The 21356-nt window shown below is 52.0% G+C and overlaps 1 protein-coding gene across 8 annotated transcripts; it reads right to left on the bottom strand.

The window, feature by feature from the left end:
- Positions 1–450: 450 nt before the first annotated feature.
- HDAC6 (histone deacetylase 6) lies at positions 451–19486 on the bottom strand. 8 transcript variants are annotated; one of them, XM_060137080.1, is made up of 29 exons: positions 19391–19486; positions 18225–18347; positions 17994–18122; positions 17770–17858; positions 15529–15613; positions 15400–15440; positions 14347–14443; positions 14103–14200; positions 13008–13112; positions 12815–12883; positions 9090–9216; positions 8928–8993; positions 8777–8836; positions 8609–8698; positions 7989–8095; positions 7834–7901; positions 7419–7590; positions 7197–7325; positions 6857–7025; positions 6413–6546; positions 5812–5880; positions 5510–5702; positions 3864–4013; positions 2361–2535; positions 1784–2250; positions 1596–1700; positions 1316–1462; positions 1090–1218; positions 451–874 (listed from the first exon to the last, which is right to left on the bottom strand). In XM_060137080.1, the coding sequence occupies exons 2-29, from the start codon at positions 18315–18317 to the stop codon at positions 806–808; spliced, it is 3432 nt and encodes a 1143-aa protein (XP_059993063.1). In that variant the 5' UTR covers positions 18318–18347; positions 19391–19486; the 3' UTR covers positions 451–805. The 8 variants fall into 8 exon arrangements, 7 of the variants coding, with proteins under 7 accessions (XP_059993063.1, XP_059993061.1, XP_059993060.1 ...); XM_060137078.1 differs by having other exon boundaries at positions 18207–18347; XM_060137077.1 differs by having other exon boundaries at positions 18207–18371; positions 19391–19485.
- Positions 19487–21356: the final 1870 nt, after the last annotated feature.

Below are 21356 nucleotides of genomic sequence, written 5' to 3' on the forward strand. Positions count from 1 at the left end.
GGGAGAAATAAAACCCTAAAATTATCCCACAATTCCCCACCCTTGGTCAGTGGTAGACACTCCTTCCCCCAGGAAGCTACCCATGACGACCAAATCCAAGTGTGTTAAACCTGGACCCCCCACCCCCCAATCAAGACAAAGACAGATGAAGACACTGAGGCCTAATGAAGACACTTCATGATAGTTTTCTTGCCTTCCCAGCCCAGGGTGTAGCTGGGACTGGCTGTGAGGCTCCTATTTCTAAGGCAGGAGCTCATTTTCTCACAGATTCCCACCATTTAATCTCTTATGGAGCCAGCCAAGCTGCTTGCTCTATTTCCAGTTAGTTTTTGGATGAGCAGGGGGTTGACCTGATAAAGACCCACACCCTCATTCCTTCATTACTCATCAGCCCTGTTGGCCAGGAGGGTGAGCTTCTTTACCCACTCAAGATTAAAAGCTTTCTCCAAGTTTTGTAATAGCTTGTACTTTATTACATATGCAACCCCGCCATACCTGCCAGTTGATCCCCCTCCCCTCCAAAGTATCATCTTTATATCAGCCCCCTCTTGGGGTCACTGAGCTGCTCCTCTTGCCTTCTGGAGCAGAGTAGATGGAGTCCCTTGAGCAGGCAGTGGGAGATCTATAATTGATCACAGTCCTCTTACAAATATATACACTTAAATCAGCACCCTGGGGGAGTTGTAAAGGGTCTTCAGGATGGGATGGAGCGAGGCTACCCCTCATCAAAGGTATAGCTTGGAATGAACTAAGGCTGGTCTATCTTGGGTCTCAGAAGGTGAAGAAGAGGAGCACACTCTGGGATTTAGTGTGAGTGGAGCATGTTCTCCCCAAACTTGTTCTGGTGGGCGATATTCTTCACAGCTAGGAGAGCCTGAGGAGGAGGCAAGAGAGGGGAGGTAAGAGTGAGCACCCCTCTACCTCAGCCAGGAGGCTACCCCCACTCCAGCCCTCAACCGCCCTGTCTCTTGGCCTATCCCACATGCAGAAGGGTCTCCATTCGCCCCTTATGCAATCACAAAAGGTGTGGGGGGGCAGGGGGGAGTGTGAGTGAGTGTGCACACATTAGAGGGTCTGCCCAGGGCCCACCTTGTGGTGAACGTAGGCCTGACAGTGGTAACACCAGGTAGACAGGTCGGCGTAGCTGAGTACCAGCGGGTGTCCCGAGCCTTCATGGTGTTGGAGCATATGGGCATTGATGTAACGACTGCAGTAGACCTGAGGTTGGGGAGCGAGCATTGGGTGGGGAATCAGCACCCACCTGTGGTTTGCTCCTGGGCCAACCTCCACCCTATCCCTTTCCTCGGCTGCATACCTGGTAGCAAGACAGACACACCCAGTTCTCCTGGAGGGCTCCACAGTCCTGACAAGGTTGGGTCACATCCAGGCCTGCTTCAGGTACAGGGCATACTGCCACCAAATGGGGACACCAGGGCAGTGGTGTTACAGCGTAAAACATGGCCTGGGGGTGGGTGAAACTGAGTAAGGTAGGGACTCCACCTCCCCATTATATGTCCCTATAGCCCATGCTCCTACGTGGAGGCACAAATGGGCATGAGAAGGAAGCCACTGTTCTAGCCTCTCCCAGAGCTCACTTGGTCAGTGTCGGCATGGTCTCCAGTGACATGCATCAGTACTGACTCATTCATGTCCTGACCTCCAGCTGCCTCTCCTAGTAGCTCCTCCTCTTCTGGGGGTTCCTATACACACAGAGATAAGAGATGAATCCGGGAGGCCTGATTCTTGCCCCTTCTTCCCCCTACCTGGGTGTGGTGGGCCTTACCTGTGCCTTGTCTAGTTCCAAGGTCCTGAGATTTCCAGTCAGTTTACTGGGGGATATCTGGGTTGTGGCTCCTTGCATGGGTGACGCTGGAGGAGTCTGATTGTCAGTGCATGAGGCTGGAGGGCTTTGGATCAGCTCAGCTCCCCCCACAGCCTCCTCCGAGGTGGTCTGGTCCAGCGTGGCATCCCCTGTGGCTGCCTCTGAGGTGGCCTGGTTCAGCGCAGCAGCTCCTCCCATGGCTGTCTCTGATGACTGGTCCTGAGTGAACTCCATCACAGCTGTCTCTGACGTAGTCTGGCCTGGAGTGGACTCTTTCACAGATGTTGCTGAGGTGGCCTTCCCTGTGCCTGCCTCCAGAATGTTCCCTTCTGGCATGGTCATCCCCTTGGCTGACAAAGGATTGGCTGCCTGGGGTGCCTTCTTGGTGATCAACTTAGAACTGGAGGGTCCCTCTTTATCTTTGACCTCTGGAACCATGGAAGGGAGATCCTTGAGTGTGGGTGCTATCCCTTCTCCCACCTCTAATCCCTGCCCTCCCCTGAGCCCCCACTGCCCGCAGTTCCCCTCACCCACTCACTTGTGACCCGCAAACTGCACCAGTATCTGCGATGGACTTGGATGGTCTCGGAGATCGAGGCCAGGGCCCCTGACAGTGGGGGCCGCAGCAGGGTCAGCAGGGGTGGCGGGTCCCCAAGGAGGGAGTGGGTGCAGGCGGCCATGGACTCCGAGATGGATGTCAGGTTATAACCACCCTTTGTTAAGGAAAAGAGGAGGGAAAGGTATGATGGGGGGGTCCTCAGGGAATTTGGAAGAGGAGATGTCCTGCCTCTCAGTCTCCCCTTGGGGTCCTGCAAGTCTGGAGGGTAGGTACTGGGGACAAGTAAGTAGAACCCACATCTGTCAGATGGACAGCGCCCACTATGTGAGGTGGTTGTTGAGGGGGACAGAATTGTGACATAAAGTGCAAGATAATAATAACCACAAGAATGACAGTACTGATGGCAACATTAGTAAGCGCTGACGTTCATTAAGTGCTTGCTGTGTGCTAGATCCTATTCTAAGCACTGAATCCTCACAACCGCATGTGCTGAATCCGTGCAGGAACCTGCCTTCACAGTATGGGAACCCCTGGCCCCACCCACAGAAGGCGCTGCCCTGCCCTGCCCTGGTACAGGAACAACTGGTCTTTCTCTCTATGTGAATCTCTATCCTGACCTGGTATGGGAACCCTCTTTTCTCACACTCTACAGGAACCCCAGTCTCTGCTCTTTTTCCAGATAAAGTAACTGCGGCTCACAGTGGTTAGATGACTTGTCTGAGGTCTTAACAGCTGGTAAGAGGCAGCACTGAGGTTGGAACCTGGGCTACCTGAGGAAAGGGTCCACCACCCTGCCCTGCCACAGGCAGGCCTGGGCACACAGTGGGACATCTTACCAGCCAATTAATCTCTCTGTGACTTATTGTCCTCATCTGTGAAGGAGTACAAATGACAGCACAGAAGGTTGCTGAGTGGGTTAAACTAATGTACGAACAACGCATAACCATAAGAAGCCACAGCTCTTGCACAGGGCTTACCATGTGCCAGGCACCCCTCCACGATTGGCCATCCACACCTTACAGACAAGGAAACTGAGGCACAGGGGGTGGGGGCACTGAGTACTTTACAAAAGGTCAGTGAATTTCCTTTGTCTCAGGATTTTGTTGGAGGTAGTTCAAGTAGAGGTAAAAAGTAAAGACTCTGGAGCCAGGCTGCCTGGGTTCAAGGCCTGGCTCCGTCATTATTAAATGTGTGACCTCCAGCTAGTCACCGCAGCTCTCTGTACCTCAGTTTCCCTGATCTTGAGAGAGGAAAATGATGAGGTCAGTAGACCTTACCTCACAAGGCTGCTTTGTTAAGTAAATGCATTAATAATGCACGTAAAGTGCCAAGAAGAGTGTCTTGTACATAGTGAGTGCTCAATTAAAGTTGCTAATGCTGGTGTTATTACTAATGCCCACTGTGTGCCCACAACCCCAGGTGGGGACATCCAAGTCTTCCCGACCACCCTCCCACCGCAGGAAGAGGGACCGAGACAGCTACCTCTAGGATAAGGATAATGCGGCCATTGGCCAGGCCCATCAGCAGGTGGGTGAGGTGGGCATAGCCCTCAGGCGACACCTGGCAGCTGCCCAGTGGGTCCCCCCGGGCAGCATCGAAGCCAGCTGAGACCAGCACCAGTTCTGGGTTAAACTGAGGCAGGGAGAGAAGAGACACATGAGCATGAGGGTGGGGGCGTGGGGAGGCAGCAGTTCAGGCAGACCTAGAGACACAGACAAGGACAAACGAAGACATGGCAATGCAAGTCAGAGAGATGGAGACATGGGACCTGGAGCCCGGGAGACACAAGACCAGAGCCCTGAAAATAGGGAGGGGAGGACATGGAGACACAAGAGAGATTCAGAGACGTGGACACATCAGACACAGATTTAGAGACCCGAGATACAGAGATATGGAGATGTGAGAAACAGACGGACAGGGTCATGAAGCAGAGTTGTGAGATGTGGAGACTCATGTCAAGAGATAGTGACATGAGACAGAGAGATATGTCCTCACATACACACCCAAGGGTGAGACCAAGAGCCACACACTCCCCTCCCTGGGTCAAACATGGGACACATGGGCACAACACAGGGTTTTACACACATGGTACCAAAGAAAGGTGCACACATGTTTCCATCACAGAAGATGACAACACAGGTGCCACACACAGAAGATGGTCACATACAGTCACATACACCCACACACAATCAGACAGTCTCACACAGACCAGACTATACATAGTACTAGTCACACACGCACACACAGTTTCTCAGAGGGAACAGTAATCCACAGCTACCCCTGCACAAACACAATCATACACATGCCACCACCACAGTCACAATAGTCACATGTGCTGTTGCACCCACAGGAGGTGGTCGCTTGCACATGGTCACACACACTATTTCATAGAGTTACACACACACAGAGATAGTCACAGCCAACTGTGCACAGACACACATACACATCTGAACACGCATGTCTGCACAGAGGTCACAGGGATGGCGCTCACGTTCATCCACCCTCAGAGTTAGTCATGTACACATGATTTGCCACACATACACACAAGTTTACACACGGAGGAGGCAGTTACCTACAGCCACTCACACAGAGTCAGGGAAATGTATATAGGCCATAGGAGAGAGAGATGACTGTCACACACAGCCTTCCACATGCAGAAAGTCACACACTGGCTGTCAGAGAGAGCAATGTGCAATGACGTACAATATCACACCCACCACACAGAGCAGCGGTAGTGACAAATAGCTCCCCGTGCAGAGTTTCACACGTGCTCGAACCCCTCTCCACCTGGCACGTGCAGTTCCACAGAGATGGCAGTCACATGGGGCCACCATCACACACAGATAGGCACTAGTGATGGTGTACACACAGGACAGGTACACAGCCAGGCACGCCCCCAGGCAAGACCACCCCCGCACACTCCCAAGTCCTCACAGTTACACACAGAAGGCAGTCACATACAGCCACTGCACAAACATACCCAAAGGCCATCAGAGTCACATCCCCTCCCCCAAAGCCATCACAGCAGCCACCTGCAGGTCCTCTCACAGGATCAGTCACTGAGACATTGGACACAGGCACGCCTGCTGCCACCCACACAGTCTTGTCACGTGCGTCCTAAATCGTACCTCATAGGCAATGGGAAGCACCAGACGATGCCAGGCAACCAGGTAGTCGGCGTCACCCAAGCGGGGCCCATTCCAGGCCACGTTGACGGTGTAGCCCGTGCCTGCAGCCTGACCTATCTGGCTGCTGGCGCCCTCGTCCCCCATAGGAAAGAAGGCGCCATGATCATAGCGGTGCAGAGAAATGTACAGCACGCTGCAGGAACACGGTGGGCAGGAGGGATGTGCCTGGTTAGCGAGGCACCCATGAGGCATGGCCCGCCCACCTCCCTGACCACACCCCACCCCCTGCCGCAGCCCCTCACCTGGGGTCCTCCTCAAATATGTGCTGAGTTCCATTACCATGATGGACGTCCCAGTCCACGATCAGGATCCTGAGGAGGGAGGGGACAGCTTCTCAGTTACCCCAGGACACTTGCCCCCTGGGGGAGGGCAGGGACTAGACCCCTGGAGTCTGTATGCAGGGGCATTTATTGTGGATGGGAGGACCCTGGGTCCCTGGGGAAAGCACTGGGTAGCAGGCTTGTGGGTCCTATCAGAGTCCTAAGGGCTTCACTGTGGGCCCGAGCAAGTGCTCAGGGCCAGATCCCGGGCCTTGTGTGGGTAAGTGCCAGGGGCTAGATTGTGGGTCTTTTGAAGGAAGCACCAGAGGCCGGACCCTGGCTTCTGTTGGGATAGTCATCAGGGCCAGAAATTCTGGGGAAGGGGACCCTAGATGCTGTTTTATAATCACCTGGTTGCCGCAATCTGGGGATCCTATCTGGGTAAGCACTGAAAGGCTAGATCCTTGGTCCTTTTCTGGAAGTGCTGGGCAATTGGACCCTTGGGTGGTTCGGGGTAACTTTGGGGGCTGTACTACAGGGCCTGCTGCGTAAGCACCAGGCGGTGGGGACAGGGAACACTTACCGCAGCGCACGCCCACTGACGGCCTGGGCATGGCGAGCAGCCACAGCCACAGAGTTGAAGAAGCAGAAACCGCAAGCGGCATCCCGCTCTGCATGGTGGCCGGGGGGACGTACCACAGCAATGCCATTCAAAACCTGGGGGAGGGGCAGGGAACAAAGATTAGACCACCCACCCTCCCCGCTTTCCCTTCCCTTTCCTCTCCTCTTCCATCTCTCCTGTCCCTCTACTATTCCTCCAGCTGCTAGGGGCCCCCAAGCCTGTAGCCCCCATCCCACTGGGTGCACTTCCCCAGGAGCCAGGCCTCTGGTGAGCTGGGATCTCCTCCCATTGCATGCCCCCTTTCCTCAGGCCTGGCCCACCTCTCAGAGCCGCCTCTTTCCCCACCCTCCACCCCCAGGACTTCCTCTCCTGGAGCCCAAGGTCCCCTCCCCAAAGTGCAGGCACCTCTCCTGCCAGCACAGCCTCCACCAGGCGGCAGGCGGCGCCAGCAGCCAGCTGCGCACAGGTGAAGGTGCTGGGGCAGATGTAGATGGAGTCATAGCTGGCGCCCTCGCGGTGCAGCTCCCGGGTCTTCATCTTCTCCGTGGCCCGCAGACGATCCACGTGCTCAGCACTGGAGGCACAGAGGGGGCACTCAAGGGAACAGCCAGGTAACTCTGTCCCCTCCACGTCCTCTCCTGTGTCTCGCAGCAGCTCCACGTAATAGAGGCAAGCCCAGGCTCCAGCCCCCAGGGTGGCTTGCGTGCTCTGAGGCCCCACCCCAACCTGGCCACAGGGGTCTGACCTGTGGCAGGTGAGCAGCTCAGCGTCCGTGGCTGGACGTGCGGGCAGGGCGAGACAGCGCCCGGCAAGACCCAACTCCTCCAGGTGGTGCATGATACGCTTGATGCGCTGAGGCGTCTCGGGGTGGTGGCTAGGAGTGGGGGAGTCGGAGGCAGGGCTTAGTGCGCTTGAAGTGGGGGCTCCCTCCCCTCCTCCCACTTAGCCCGGCTCTCTGACTGCATACTTGTCCCACAAGTTGTAGTGATCCATCATCTGTGGGTCATAGACCAGCCCTGTGCGAGCCTGCAGCACCGGCCACGTCAGGATTGGGAGCTCAGGGGGCTGCCATGGTCCCTCCGCCTCCTTCTCCTCCACATCGTCCCCCTCCACAGTGTCCTCCTCCTCCAGGGTCTCAGCTGCATGGGGAGGCCACATTCACCCTACTCCTACTCCCCCACCCTGGATCCCCTTAATACTCTGGAACTCAGTTTACCCAAACCTAAAAAGGGGTGGGAGGCCTGAAACCAGGGCCCAGTGAGAGAGGGCCTGACCCTCCCCGACCAAGGCATCGAGGAAAGTCAGAGTGGGGTCTGGAGGAGTCTCCTCCCACAGCTCCTTCCCTGCCCAACCCCCCACCCAGCGCACTCCCTGACAACTACCTGATCTCACGAAGACCTCCCAGAAGGGCTCAAGGGCTTCCAGAGCACAGGATATAGACGCCTGGGCACTGGAGGGCAAGGGAGAGGAAAATGTGACCAACTGGCCCGAGTGGGTAATGAGGGGCCTACTTCTCCCCTCCTCCACCTGGGCTCACCTCGGGCAAGGGGCGCCAGGGAACTCCAGCACGGGGCAAGGGTCTCCCAGAAGGGTGTGGAGCGAGGCGCTGACGCCCTCAGCCAGGGAGCGGAGGTTGTAGCCACCCTGGGAGAAGGAGTTCACATGAGGGAGGGCAGGAAAGAACCAGATGTTACCAGAGAAGAGTAGGGTGTTGTCAAGCAACAGGGCATTTTTTTTGCTGTACACGGGCCTCTCACTGCTGTGGCCTCTCCCGCCGCGGAGCACAGGCTCCGGACGTGCAGGCCCAGCGGCCATGGCTCACAGGCCCAGCCGCTCCGCGGCATGTGGGATCCTCCCGGACCGGGGCACGAAGCCACGTCTCCTGCACCGGCAGGCGGACTCTCAACCACTGCGCCACCAGGGAAGCCCAAGCAACAGGGCATTTGAAGGCTGACTTCATTTCATGTGCTGGACAGTATTATGGGATGATTACTACTATTCTAATGCCCATTTTACATAAGGAAAGCAGAGGCACAGGGAAGCTGAGTGACTTAGGAGAGGTTGTTCAGCTAGTAAGTGGAATTGCTGGGACAGGACTGAAAGTTGTTCTTATGTCTTCCAGGATCCATGGGCTGAGAGACAAAGTGAGTCACTCACCTCCAGTGAGAGGATCAGCTTGCCTCCTGCCAGACCCATGAGCAGGTGGGTTAGCTGGGCGAACCCTGCCGGAGTGGCGGCCATCTCGCCCTGGAGGGACGAGGAGGGTCAGCCCTGCTCTGTGCGGCCCCCTTCTGCCCTCCTGCCATCCCAGTGCACCTGCCTTACCTTGGGGTCCCCTTGGAGGGCATCAAATCCAGCAGCTACCAGGACCAGCTGGGGCTGGAACTGAGAGGGAAGGAACTACATGAGGCCACCTGCCCTCACGGCCCTTCCCTCAACATCGCCTCTGCCCCAACACACCCCAGACCCCCAGGACCTCAAGGGAAACTGGCAGCAGGACGTGCAGGAAAGCGGCGATGTAGTCGGCATCTCGCATCCCCACCTGCAGACAGGGAGGCATGATGGGGATGTCCTGCCATCTGCCCTGAAGGGCAGGGGTGGGCCTCATTTTGGGGGCAAAGGGTGGGCAGATACTGACCTGGTTCCAAGGCACATTGATGGTGTATCCCTGGCCTTGGCCAAAACCTGTGGTGGACCAGTTGGAGGCTGTAAGGTGGGGCCAGAACCGACCCTGCTCGTAGCGGTGGATGGAGAAATAGAGGACACTAGAGGCAGAGAAAAAAAAGAGGTGGGGGTTGAGGAATCGGTCCCCCCAGAAACCCCCAACCCACAGCTACCATGGTTGACTCAACCATTCATTCATTCTCTCATTAATTTCCCCATGAATTCTTTAATTCATACATTCATTCATTCTTCCATTCAGTTGCCAGCTTATTCATCCTCTCATGCATTAATTCTTCCATTTATTTATCCATTACCTCACTCACTCATTCATTTGCTCTCTTACTGAAATTGCTCCCTCAGCAAACACTGCTGCCCCTCTCAGTGCCCACCCAGTTCTAGCTCTGACACCCTGAGAGCTATCAAGTCTATCCCACCCCCTAGGGCTCCTGACCCTGTGGGGGACTCTAGATCATGCTTGCCCACCCACCAGCAGGACAAACCCTGTGACACTGGAGGCCCACAGAGGCATGAGGCTCTTAGTTGGCGGGAGCCGGCTAAGGCTGAAAAGAACGCCAGGCAAGGCTAGGGAGCTTAGTATTTTCCCTGAAGGAAGTGGGGAGACTCAGGGCCTAGGGGTTAGGAGGGGTGGGACTTGGTTCTGTACATGGAGCTGGAGTGGGGATGCTGGCTGGGGCTCCATGAGGCCAGTGAGGGGGCAATTCCTTGTCTCCAATACCTTACAGGCTACCTCTACTATTTCTTCTATTTTCTAGGTGAGAAACTGAGCACTCAGAGCAGTGAGGGGGGCTGACACAGAACAGATACTGAAAAGACACAATGGTATATGTTCTGATAGTAAGCCAAGTAGAAGGGCTTGATTCTGACTGAGGCGATCAAAATGAGTATCTCTCATCCATCCTTCCATCCATCTGTTCATCCACCCCCTGCCTTGTTCCAGAAAGGACTTAAGGCAGCATTTTTTTCCTTTTTTAGGGAAATGCAAGAAATAGTGGTAAGCAATAAATCTAGACAAACTTAACAGTCACATTTTAATAAATGTTGATAATATAGTTGTGAAATTAAATGCAATTGGTATATAAGGATTTTTGGAATTGGGGGATAAAGACCATGTGAAAGCTCTGGTCTTGAGGAGATGGGAGATGACTGTTTTACTTTTTTTTTTTTTGACTGTTTTACTTTTGACTCTAACAGATAAACATACAGTAGAACATAAATATTATCATCAGGAAAGATAGGAATAAAGAAAAGATTTGAAGAAAGTCCACCCCACAAGAGAGCCACCAAAGCCAACAAACAGAAGCACTAACACCCAAGGAAATTAAGTTTATAAAGCAAATAGAAGGAGATTTTAAAATAAGTTCAACTGACTTCCAGTAAAAGAATGGTGGACTGATAGCACAGGTATACCTCCTCATTATCCTACAATCCTAGTCAAAAGATAGTAAAGGAATTTTAAACAAATATCAACCCAGGAAGACAGAAAGTGGGAGAAAGGATGTCAGACAATTAGAGACTTCAACACATCTCTGGAAAGTAGTCTGAGGCTCCAGGGGCCACAGCAGGCCCTCTCCCATGCTGAACAGGTTGGGAAGTCACCCAAGACAATCTGAGGTTTCCCTTCTGGAGAAGTCAAGCACAGATCCAGGTCAATGCTCACAAAATCAATTCTGAATAGCCAATTCACTGAATAACCAATTCACTAAATTTACTTGTTTCTTTTAACTACTAAGCTTTAGTTTACTAAATGAATTCTTGTTAATTTTCTTAGGCATAATAACAAGAATTCCTTAATATCATTAATCATTCTTTTTCATTTTAAAAGTGCATTGGAGGCAATAGCTGTGTTATTTTGTGGATATATGACTATATGCATAGATATGAAGAATTGTGAATATATTCAATGCATTCTTTATGAATAAGAATGTATAAATGAAAAAAATCTATCCATGACCTTCAATCTCCCAGCTCCCCATCTCTCAATCTCTTAACTCCATCAGGAGGGTCCTGGCTGGAGACAAATTGGATAGCCCTTAAAATACTATTATGAAGACAAGGAAAACAACTAAACTAAAGCTTAGTAGAGCATAAACACAGAGAGGAAGAAAGTGCTCTTGAAGCTTAAAAGAAGGAATGGAAGGTAAAGTTGAGGAAATCTCCCAGGACACTGAGCAAAAGGAAAAAAGAGACAGAAGACATGAGATAAAAAATAAGAGACACAGAGGATCAACCCAGGAAGTCTAACATCTGACTAACAGAGAGACCAGAGAGGACACAGTAGAAGAAATCAACAATCTAATAGAAGAAAACTTCTGAGGATTTAAGAAAGGCATGAGTCTTCAGATGTAAAATATCTACCACTGGTAAGCAGAATGAGGGGCAGGGTGAAAATTCACAACACCAGGGATAATAGAACCTAAAACCTCCCAGAGAGGAAAATATATCGGAAAGGAATGAAAATCAGACTGACATCTAGACATCTGTCAGCAACACTGAATGGTGGAAAATAATAAAGCAATGTCTGGAGAACAACCAACCTAGATTAGATAATGGGCCACAGGAGCTCAGGAACCATGAGAATAAGTGGAATTTACGCAGTCAATTCAATAAAAGGCTGGATAAAACAGCAACTATTTAGTAGTGTCCCCTACTGACAAGGATGGGCTCAATCACTTTCTGCAGGAAGGGTAAGTTGGTTCTCTTTCTGGAGGGAAGTCTGGCACTAGATTCTAGACTTTCAAGCACAGTGACCCTCTGACGAATTGGAAATTCATCCTACAGATATACTCAGAGGAGTATAAAATTATACATTTACCAGACTATTCACTGTAGAATTATCTGTAGAGCAAAGACTAGGAAGACCTATAAACGTTCTGGGGTTAAATGGCCAAAGGTATAGCCATACAATGGAACACTGTACAGCTCTTACAAAGAACGAGATGCTTTTCAGAGGAACTAACATGGAGAGGTGTCCAAACCATGCTGTTAAATGCAAAAAGCAAGTTGTTGAAAAAAATGTAGTGGTAGTATGTTAATAATAATAATGATAATGATGAATATTCGTACATCTACAGGAAAAATTCTGTAACTATCAACAGTTACTTTTGACGTGATAAGAATTACAGGAGACTCACTGCTTTAGACGTTTCGATATTTAATTTTTTTGTTTGATTTATGGCCATGCCATGTGGCTTATAGGATCGCAGTTCCCCGACCAGGGGTTGAACCCCAGCAGAGGCAGTTAAAGCCCGGAATACTAACCACTAGGACACCAGGGAACTAACTCCCTTTAATTTTTTAAAGAAATAAAATTTGCAGTATTGTCATAATCGGAAAACATAAAGTAGTAATTTGAGGTTCACTCCAGCTCCAGGATAAATTGGTGAACGAGATCTCCAAGCATTTGTAGGCTCAAATCTCGTCTCTTCAACTTCTTCTCTCTATGACCTCTTAACCTGTAAGCCTCAGTTCCCTGATCTGTAAAATGGGGAACCCAACAGTCCCTGTCTCAGAGTGAAATTAAGAGACAGCAGACACACAGAGGGCAGTACCAAGCCTGTTGCCAGGGCAGGCCCAACAAATGTGAATGCTTCCCCTTCCCTCCTGGGCCCCTTCTGGCTGCGCCTGTAAAGGTGGCGGGTGGCTGGGAGTCTAGCATCTAGGGTGGTACTCCGGGCATACCTGGGGTCTTGGTCAAAGGTGAACTGTGTTCCTTGACCGTGGTGCACATCCCAATCCACGATAAGGACCCTGTGAGTGAGAGAAAGGGGGGCACTACGTAAGAAGATCAAGGAGCATCTAGGGGAAGTGCCTAGACCAAGATACCCAGCCCTGTGCCACCCTCATTACACCCGCCCTGCTGCTTGCTGCTGACCTCTGAATGTCATGCTTCTGTTGAGCATAGCGGGCAGCCACAGCCACGTGGTTGAACATGCAATACCCGTCCATGAGACTGTGCTGGGCATGGTGTCCAGGAGGCCTGGGAAGGGCAGGGAAGGCCACAGATTGATGGTGGTGAGGGGTCCTCCTCTTCAGAGATGGACTCTTCCCTGCTCTCTAATCCTGGACCACCAACTCCCCCAGTGCCGATGCCTGCACATCTGCCAGGAACTGAGTAATTGGGTCCCTCAGATCCTCACCCCCAGTCTACTCTTCTCTCTCTGAAGGAAATTTGATAATGCTCATTAAAATTATCAATGCATACACCCTCATACCAAGTCCTTCTGCTCCTGGGGACTTAGTCCACAACCTATATAACAAAAAGGGTGAAATAACATGTTTATAAATGGATGATATTTGGTGCAGCATTTTTTGGAAACAGCAAATGATTGGAGAGAACCAAAATGCCCAGTGGTAGCAGGCAGGTTAACTTACTGTGCATTTGTATAATGGCGTTCTACATGGGTCTAGGCTATACACTGTTAAGAGAAAAGCTTTCCAAGATATATAAGTGAAAAACGCATGATACAGGGAGTGTGTCGAGTGCTACCATAATTTGTGGCTAAAAAAGGGGAGGTAGGAGAAAAGCTACGTCTTCTGCATTTCATCACTTCTGAGATGCCAATGATGAGAAGATGTACTGTGATTTTACATGCCAATAACAAAGCAGAAAATGCTGCCAAAGGAATTCTGAGACACCGTTGTTTATAAGATGCATCTGGATTTCAAGATGTTTCAAATATGAAAAAAATATACATCTTAGAATCAACAAAATATGGTATTTATTCCATGAAAGGCACAGAATATTTCTGGGAGGACACAAGAGTCGTTGGTGACAGCGACTGCCTCCAGGAGAGGAAGCAGGTGTCTGGAGACGGGGGTGGGGAGGACTTTTACTTGTACCGGACCCCCAACCTTTTTTAACATTTGATTCTTGAACCATGTGAATATACTTCCCATACCATTACCTTTTACATTTGAGAAAGGAATTTTTTGTAAAGTAAAAAAGCCTTATGCTAGTGGGTCCTACCTGATGATCGCCATGCCATTCCGGATCTCAGCCCTCAGGACTGCATCCACCAGCCTGAGGACGGAGCCTGAGGCCAGGCAGGCGCAGGTGTATGAGTTCTGGAGAGACAGTGGGGAGCCAGAGAGGGAGTGAGGGAGATAGCAGCCCTGTCCACTCAGCTGCCCCGCTCCAAGGTGGGGTGGATGTAGGGATGGGGGACCCCGGGATTGCCACCACCCTCTGCCCTCACAGTTCTCATCCATACCGGATGCAGATAAACTGAGTCATAGGTATCTGCTAGGACACGGAGTTCCCCCTCATTCATGTACTGGGTCGTCTCCATCAGATCAATGTATTCTAGACTGGGTACATAGATGGGGGATGGGATTCAGGGGCCCGCCTCCCTCCCTGGCCCTGAACCAGGGCCCTATCCCCTTCCCAGCTGAGTCCTCCATGCACCAAACCCCTGGACAAGTCAGGCCTCCTCAACTGTCAATCCAGGGAATAGCTGGGATGTAGGATACCTTCCCTGCTTCTTCCCCAGCCTGCCTCATTTCCAGTAACAACCCTTGCCCTCTACTCTGGCCACATCAAATCCTACCTCCAGGTCTTTTTTTTTTTTTTTTTTTGCGGTACGCGGGCCTCTCACTGTTGTGGCCTCTCCCGTTGCGGAGCACAGGCTCCGGACGCGCAGGCTCAGCGGCCATGGCTCACGGGTCCAGCCGCTCCGCGGCATGTGGGGTCTTCCCGGATTGGGGCACGAACCCGTGTCCCCTGCATCGGCAGGCGGACTCTCAACCACTGCGCCACCAGGGAAGCCCAGTACCTCCAGGTCTTTGACCAGACAGTTCCAGCTGTCTGCATCTCCCTTTCCTCAGCCTTCTGTTTCATGGGACTCATTCTTTTTCTCCTCTTAAAGCTCAGCTAAGATACCCCCTCTGCCACACTAACTTTCCTTGAGCCATACCACATCAGGACTCTTACTCTGGGTTCCTTCAGCCCCCTGGGGGAACCCCCTGATCACTCTGTCCACATATCCATCATCTGTTTACACATCAGATTATAATAACAAAAAGAGCTCATCAGGGACTGATGATATGTCAGGCACCATTCTAAGCACCCGACACATATCAAGCCCTCCTGAGGAGCTCATGTTTACTAGCCCCCAAGTTACAGGTGATGACACTGAGATTCAGAAAGGCTCAGTGACTTGCCCAAGACCACAGAGCCCATGACATTCCTTCCCAAAGCATCTGGCCTGCCCTGGTTGGCCCAGGGCAGCCTCCTCCCCATCCCTACACGGCCCCTAAGCCTTCACCTGTGAACCAACATCAGCTCCTCCTTTTCGGCAAATCGGGCCTGGGGAGACATGAGGAATAAAGTGCTAAGGCTCAGGCTGTCCCACCAGCTGCTGCCCTCTGCCCAGGATGTCGGCTGGGGGACTCACCTGAAAGGACACACAGCGATCCAGGAGGCCCTCCTGGATCAGATGCTCCTTGATGGCATGGAGCCGCTCAGGGCCTTCAGGGAAGCTGGGTTGACAGAGATACAAATACAGATATAGATACAGATATATATGACACTGGTGAGCACCACATCTGTTTCTGCACATCTTCCCCATCTGCCCTTCCACAGCTGCTGACGCATGAAACTTTGGAGTCATCCCTGGCGTCTGTTGGTCTCTGTTCTCATGATATATGCAGAGCCTGGCCCTCTCCTATCACCCCCACTGCTGCTACCATAATCTCTCGCCTGGGCTATTGCACTCAGCTGGCCTCCCAGCTTCTGCCCTTGCTCCCCCAACAGTCCTTTCTCTGCACAGCAGCCCAGACACTGGTTAAAACTCAAATCAGGTCACGTCCCTCCTCTACTCAAAAACTTCTCCTGGGGCTTCCCTGCTGGCGCAGTGGTTGAGAGTCTGCCTGCCGATGCAGGGGACAGGGGTTCGTGCCCCAGTCCAGGAAGATCCCACATGCCGCAGAGTGGCTGGGCCCCTGAGCCATGGCCGCTGAGCCTGTGCGTCCGGAGCCTGTGCTCCGCAGTGGGAGAGGCCACAACAGTGAGAGGCCCGCGTATCGCAAAAAAAAAAAAAAAAATTCTCCTGGCTCCCAGCTCACTCAGGGTAAAAGCCAATGTCCTCCCCATGCCCCAGAAGGCCCTTGACGACCTGCCCCATCCCCTCTTTGACCCCTATCTCCTACTGCTCTCTCCATCACTCACTGCTTCTCCTACACTGGGCTCCTCCCTGTTCCTCAGTCAAACCAAGTACGTTTCCACTAGCTCTTCTTCCTGCCCAGGACAATCTTCTCCCAGATGCCTCCATAGCTCACTCCCTCACCTCCTTCAGATCCCTGCTCAGATAGTAAGGCCTTCCTTGATCATCGTATTTAAAACTGAAGAGTCCCCTCCACTGCACTTTCTGCTACTCTCCCTCCCGCTTCAGTGTTTCTCCACAGCACTTCTCTTTCTAACACACTTTATCACTTGCTTTTTCCTTGTTTACTATCTGTCTCCCTCCTCTGAAATGTAATCTCCACAAAGGCAGGAGTTTTGTTTGTTTTGTGTACTGCCTGTCCCTAGCGCCTCAGGAGACGGTAGATATGTATTCAATAATGAAGTCTTTTGCCATCCTGAGTCTTCCACTGGGATAGGGGAGATAGATACTAAACTAGTAAACACATAAGTATAATAATGGACAAACAATGGCATGGGCTAGGAATATCTTGATGCTCAGGTGTGGGGGAAGGGGAGTGGCTAGGCAAAGTCCTCTCGGAGGGTCTCCTTGAGATGTGAATGTTAACTAGGAGACAAGTAGGTGGAAATGAATCTCTGGAAAAGGGATTGGCCAGGGTAAAGGCCTGAGATGAGAGAGTGCCTCGCATGTTGGAAGAACAGCAAGGGGATCAGTGTGTGTGAAGTGAAGCAAAGCGAATGAGGGGGAGGATTGGCTGACGAGGTCACCGTGGTGATATGGAGCCAGATCACATGGAACCTTAGAGGCCAGGATGAAGAATTTGAACTTTACCTTCAGGGTAACACCCTGCCCTTGAAGGACTTTAAGAGAGAGAATATCATCTCGTACATATTTTTTTAGGCTGTTGTGTGAAGAACAGGCAGCAGGGGTGAGGGTGGAAACAGGGAGGCCTCTGCAAGTCTAGGTGAGTGATGATGGTGGTGGCAGTGGAGGTGGTGAGGAAAGGTCAGATACTGAATACATTTCAAACACAGAGCCAAAAGAATTTGCTGATGGATTGTAATGTGTGACTGAATGGGAAGTGTAATTCTTCCATTTCAGCACAAACATCCCTTCTTCAAGGAATCCTTCTGGGAACCCTGGATGCTAGTCTAGGGTCCTCTATTAAACACTCTTGAAAGCTCTGGTCTTAGGTCCTCCTTCATTAAACACCTCACACTGCTGATGGCGGTTTAGTGACCTGCTCTCCTACTCATCTGTCAGCTCCCTGTCGGTCTTGTCTGACACATTTGTATCACCATCTCCGGCACACAGAAGGCACTCAATAAATGTTTGTTGGCTAAATGAAAACAACCCATTCAAGCCTGAGCCCCATCTCCCTAAATCATCTGCTTCCATTCTCTAGGCTAGATTAAGACAGAATTCGTTCTTCTAATGTGCTCTAAGTGTTTGTCTTTGTATGGCTTGGGTATGGCCTGGAGGAGCCAGCCTCACCTGTCATCCCAGAGGCAGTGGAATTCATTTAGCTGCTCATCGAACACCAAGCCAGTGCCAGACAGTGTCCTGGCCTCCCGGTTCAGATCCTGCAAGGAAAAAAAATGGGAGAGACTGATGCACTGAGGGCCTGAGTCAGAGGGAGCATCCCACACTGTCCAGGATGGAGAAGCTCAGGGTTTTGATTGTCACAGGAGGTTAAATTGCGGCCAGGCCCCTCTCACCAGCCCTTGCAGCCCCACGACTAGGTCTTGCTCGGCTGCTTGACTAAGCTTCTTCATTCTGCCTTTCTTCTTTACCTCCGCTAGATTGGGGCTGGAGCGGAGTACGGCACCCTTTTTAACACCTCGCTTCTGCCAAACAGAGAGAAGGGTCAGAGTCCAACGCACGGTCCGCTGCTCCCCCTCCCCCTCATCAGGGCAGGTCTGGGGCCTCACCGAGGTCTGGGGTCTCACCGAGGTGACGCTGGAGTCGTGGGCGGGGGGATGGGGATTGTGCCTACTCCTTCGCTGTCTGGTTGTGGTGGAATCCTGGCCGGTGGAGGTCATGGCTGGGGAGACTTCACCCCTCACGCGTTTCTTGGGGGTGGGGTGGAGGTGACTCTGAAAGGGCCCAACGCCCTGAAAACCCTACATCCCAGCCCTTCCCAGGCCCCGCCCCCTACGCTAGTCTCTATCCCTTTTGCTATCTATTCCACACCACCTTCTAAACTCTGCCTCTGAAGGCTCTCTCCCTCCAGCAGGGCGTCCATTCTACCTGGTCCCGCCCATTCCACTAGGCTCCACCCCTTTAACACTATTCTTTCTCCTTTCAAAGTCTTGCCCTTTCACAGAGCAATTAACCCCCTGGCTCAGTCCGTTCTAGAGCCTTCCCTTTCCAGCTAATCACCGCCCCTTCCGCTCTGTCAAGCCCCATTCCCAGACCCTTTCATTCCTCAAAGCCTCGCCCAGACCCCACCCCTTCTCAAACCTGCCCATTCCAGCCAATCTCCCGGGATAATCACCCACTCTTTCACTCAGCCAGACCCAGCCAGGGCCCCGACTCCACCCTTAACGATCCACTTAACTCCACCCCTTTTCGGTCCGACCGGCACCTTCCACTTGGCTAGATCCCGCCCCTAACGTTTCAACAAGCCCAGCTCCTCAGGGGACTGCCCCTTTCCTTCCACCAGGCCCCACCCCCTACCCAGGCCCAATCCCTAACGCCTCACCAAGCCCCTTCAGCCAGTTCCGAGCCACCTCCCGCTAGCCCCTCCCCCTTCCCGCCCCCGCCGTCGACGCGGGCGCAGCCCCTTTTTCAAACTCCGCCTTTGGCTTACGCCTCAAAATTCCCTGAGCACCCTCTTTTCCGTTGGGCCGGGGCTCTCTACAGCCCGCCCCAATCCCTCCCACACTGAGGGTCTTGCCGCAAGGCCGCGCCCCTCGTGCGGGCCACACCTCCCACGAACTCACAAACTGCGGGTCTGCGCGAGAGCTGGCGTCGCAGGCCGTGCTGCGTCTGTATGAAGCGCGCGCCAGCGGCTGGACGATGCGCTCGGGGTCAACCTCGCCCCTCCCCCAGCCACCGCCGCTGTCGTCCTGGCGGCCATGGCCGCCGTCCCTCCGTCCCTGTCAAGTGTTACCTTAGGAGCCCTCCGGACCGGCGCCAACTGTACCGTGCGATTAACTCGAGTGCAAGCAAGCAAGGCCGTTAGAAAGGGGCGTCTTCTCTCCTCCCAGTGGCTTCCCGCGGGACGCGCCGTGATGACGTAGTGAGGGCGGGCTGGTGGGCCTGGAGCGCGGTGGGAAGTGGACAAGGCTGGTGGCGGCCAAAATGGGAGTGGTGATGTTAATAAATGTGAGGATTTTCTGAGTTCATATTCGCTAAGGTGGTACACAGGAAGCACTCACCAAATGTTAGCTATTAATATTCTGCCGGGAAAATGAATGGTGGAGCGGAAGGAGTCTTAGTAGAGGCAAATAACTGTGATGATAGCAAGTAATATGTGACAGGCATTGTCGCAGGCCACAATTCTATGAGGTAGTTCCTTAAAGCTGTTTTGAAGATAAGGAAACTGAGGTTATGCGACTTAGCCATGTGACCTTGAGCAAGTTACTGAGCATCTCTAGGCTGCAGTTTCCTCATCTGGAAAATTGTGGTAATTATAGTGCCGGAGCCAGAATGGACCTCAGGAGGGGAGTTTTTCTTTGGGCGGCGGCTCTCCCTGTCGGCTCCCTCCACTGGGTCACCTCTGCCCCCAAGCTGTAATAGAAAGTGTGTGCCTAGAGGGTAGGGGGAGTTGCCACTGTGCACCACCCCCGAACTCCCCCCCACACTGTGTCTAAATGCCTAAATGTCAGACCCGTAGGAGGCCGGTTTGTCCTCCTAATCTCCCTCTCTCATTCTTCACCATTTCCTACCGGGCTGTAGGCTGGGGCGGGAGAGATAAGCGGTCTGGGGTTCAGCATCGCTGACTAACTAACAGATTGACAGCCCCGCCGCCCAGTAGCCGGGCCCTCTTACCCTCTTGCAAACCCCAGTTCCAGCCTTCTCTTCCCTTCCACTCTTTTTCTACCTGAACGTGTCTTTTTGTCCCAGTGGAAGAGGGTCACAGCCCTAAGACTTTTAAACCTCCAGATACACCAAAGAAAACATATATACAATGATACACACTGAGGAACATTCTGAGGTTGTGATGCCTGCAAAGTAAAAGAGTAGGAAGTCTTGTAAAGGCCAAGGCCTATTTTTTCTGTATAGTCAGAAGAGAGGTTCCTGTAGAGCCGAGGTTGGCAAACTTTTTCTATAAAGGGCCAGATAGTAAATATTTTCGGCTTTGCAAGCCACGTACTGCTACTGTGACATTTTCTTTCTTCCTCCCCTCCCCTCCTCCCTCCCTTTCTTTCTTTGCTTTCCTTTCTTTCTTTTCCTTCTTCTCTCCCTCCCCTTCCCTCCCCTCCCTTTCCTTCCCCTTTGTCTCCTTTATTTTCTTTCTTTCCCTTAAAAAATGTAAAAACAGGCTGTAGTCTAGCTTTGGCCTGAAGGCCATAGTTTGATGATCCCTGCTGTAGGGTGTCAGTCTTTGGTTTCCTTTTTCTGGCTGGGATTCTTTTACAGGTTGAGTGCAGAGGTTACATGTTTCCTGAGGAGAGGTATTCCTTTTGTGTGAGGTGTGAGGACAGGGGTTCATGGACAGGATCAGGTCATTTCTGGTGTTCTTGTACTGGGTCAAGCAAATGTTCCTGGACAGAGTGAGGATAGGGATTCCTATAGTTTCTATAGTGTTGTTCCTCTACTGAACTAAGCAGGGGTTTCTATACAGGGCAGACCAGTTGTTTCTAGGGAGCTCCAGACTAGGGGTTCCCATACAAATTCAGGATGGGGCTCCTTAGACTGCATCATGACAGATTCCTATGAAGAATTAGGCAGCCCAATTCAGGGTCAGCACAGGTGTTTCTGTACAGGTTCAGATCTGTGTTCATATAGATATTAGGATTAGGTGTTCATGTCCAGTTCAGTCAAGAGGTTGTTATTAATTGGGCTAAATTATGTTAGCTGCTGTAAAACCCAGAATCTCGGGCTTCACAAATACATGTCTTTTTTTTTTATAA

This window comes from Lagenorhynchus albirostris, chromosome X, assembly GCF_949774975.1.
Source record: "Lagenorhynchus albirostris chromosome X, mLagAlb1.1, whole genome shotgun sequence".
Classification (NCBI taxonomy): Eukaryota; Metazoa; Chordata; class Mammalia; order Artiodactyla; family Delphinidae; genus Lagenorhynchus; species Lagenorhynchus albirostris.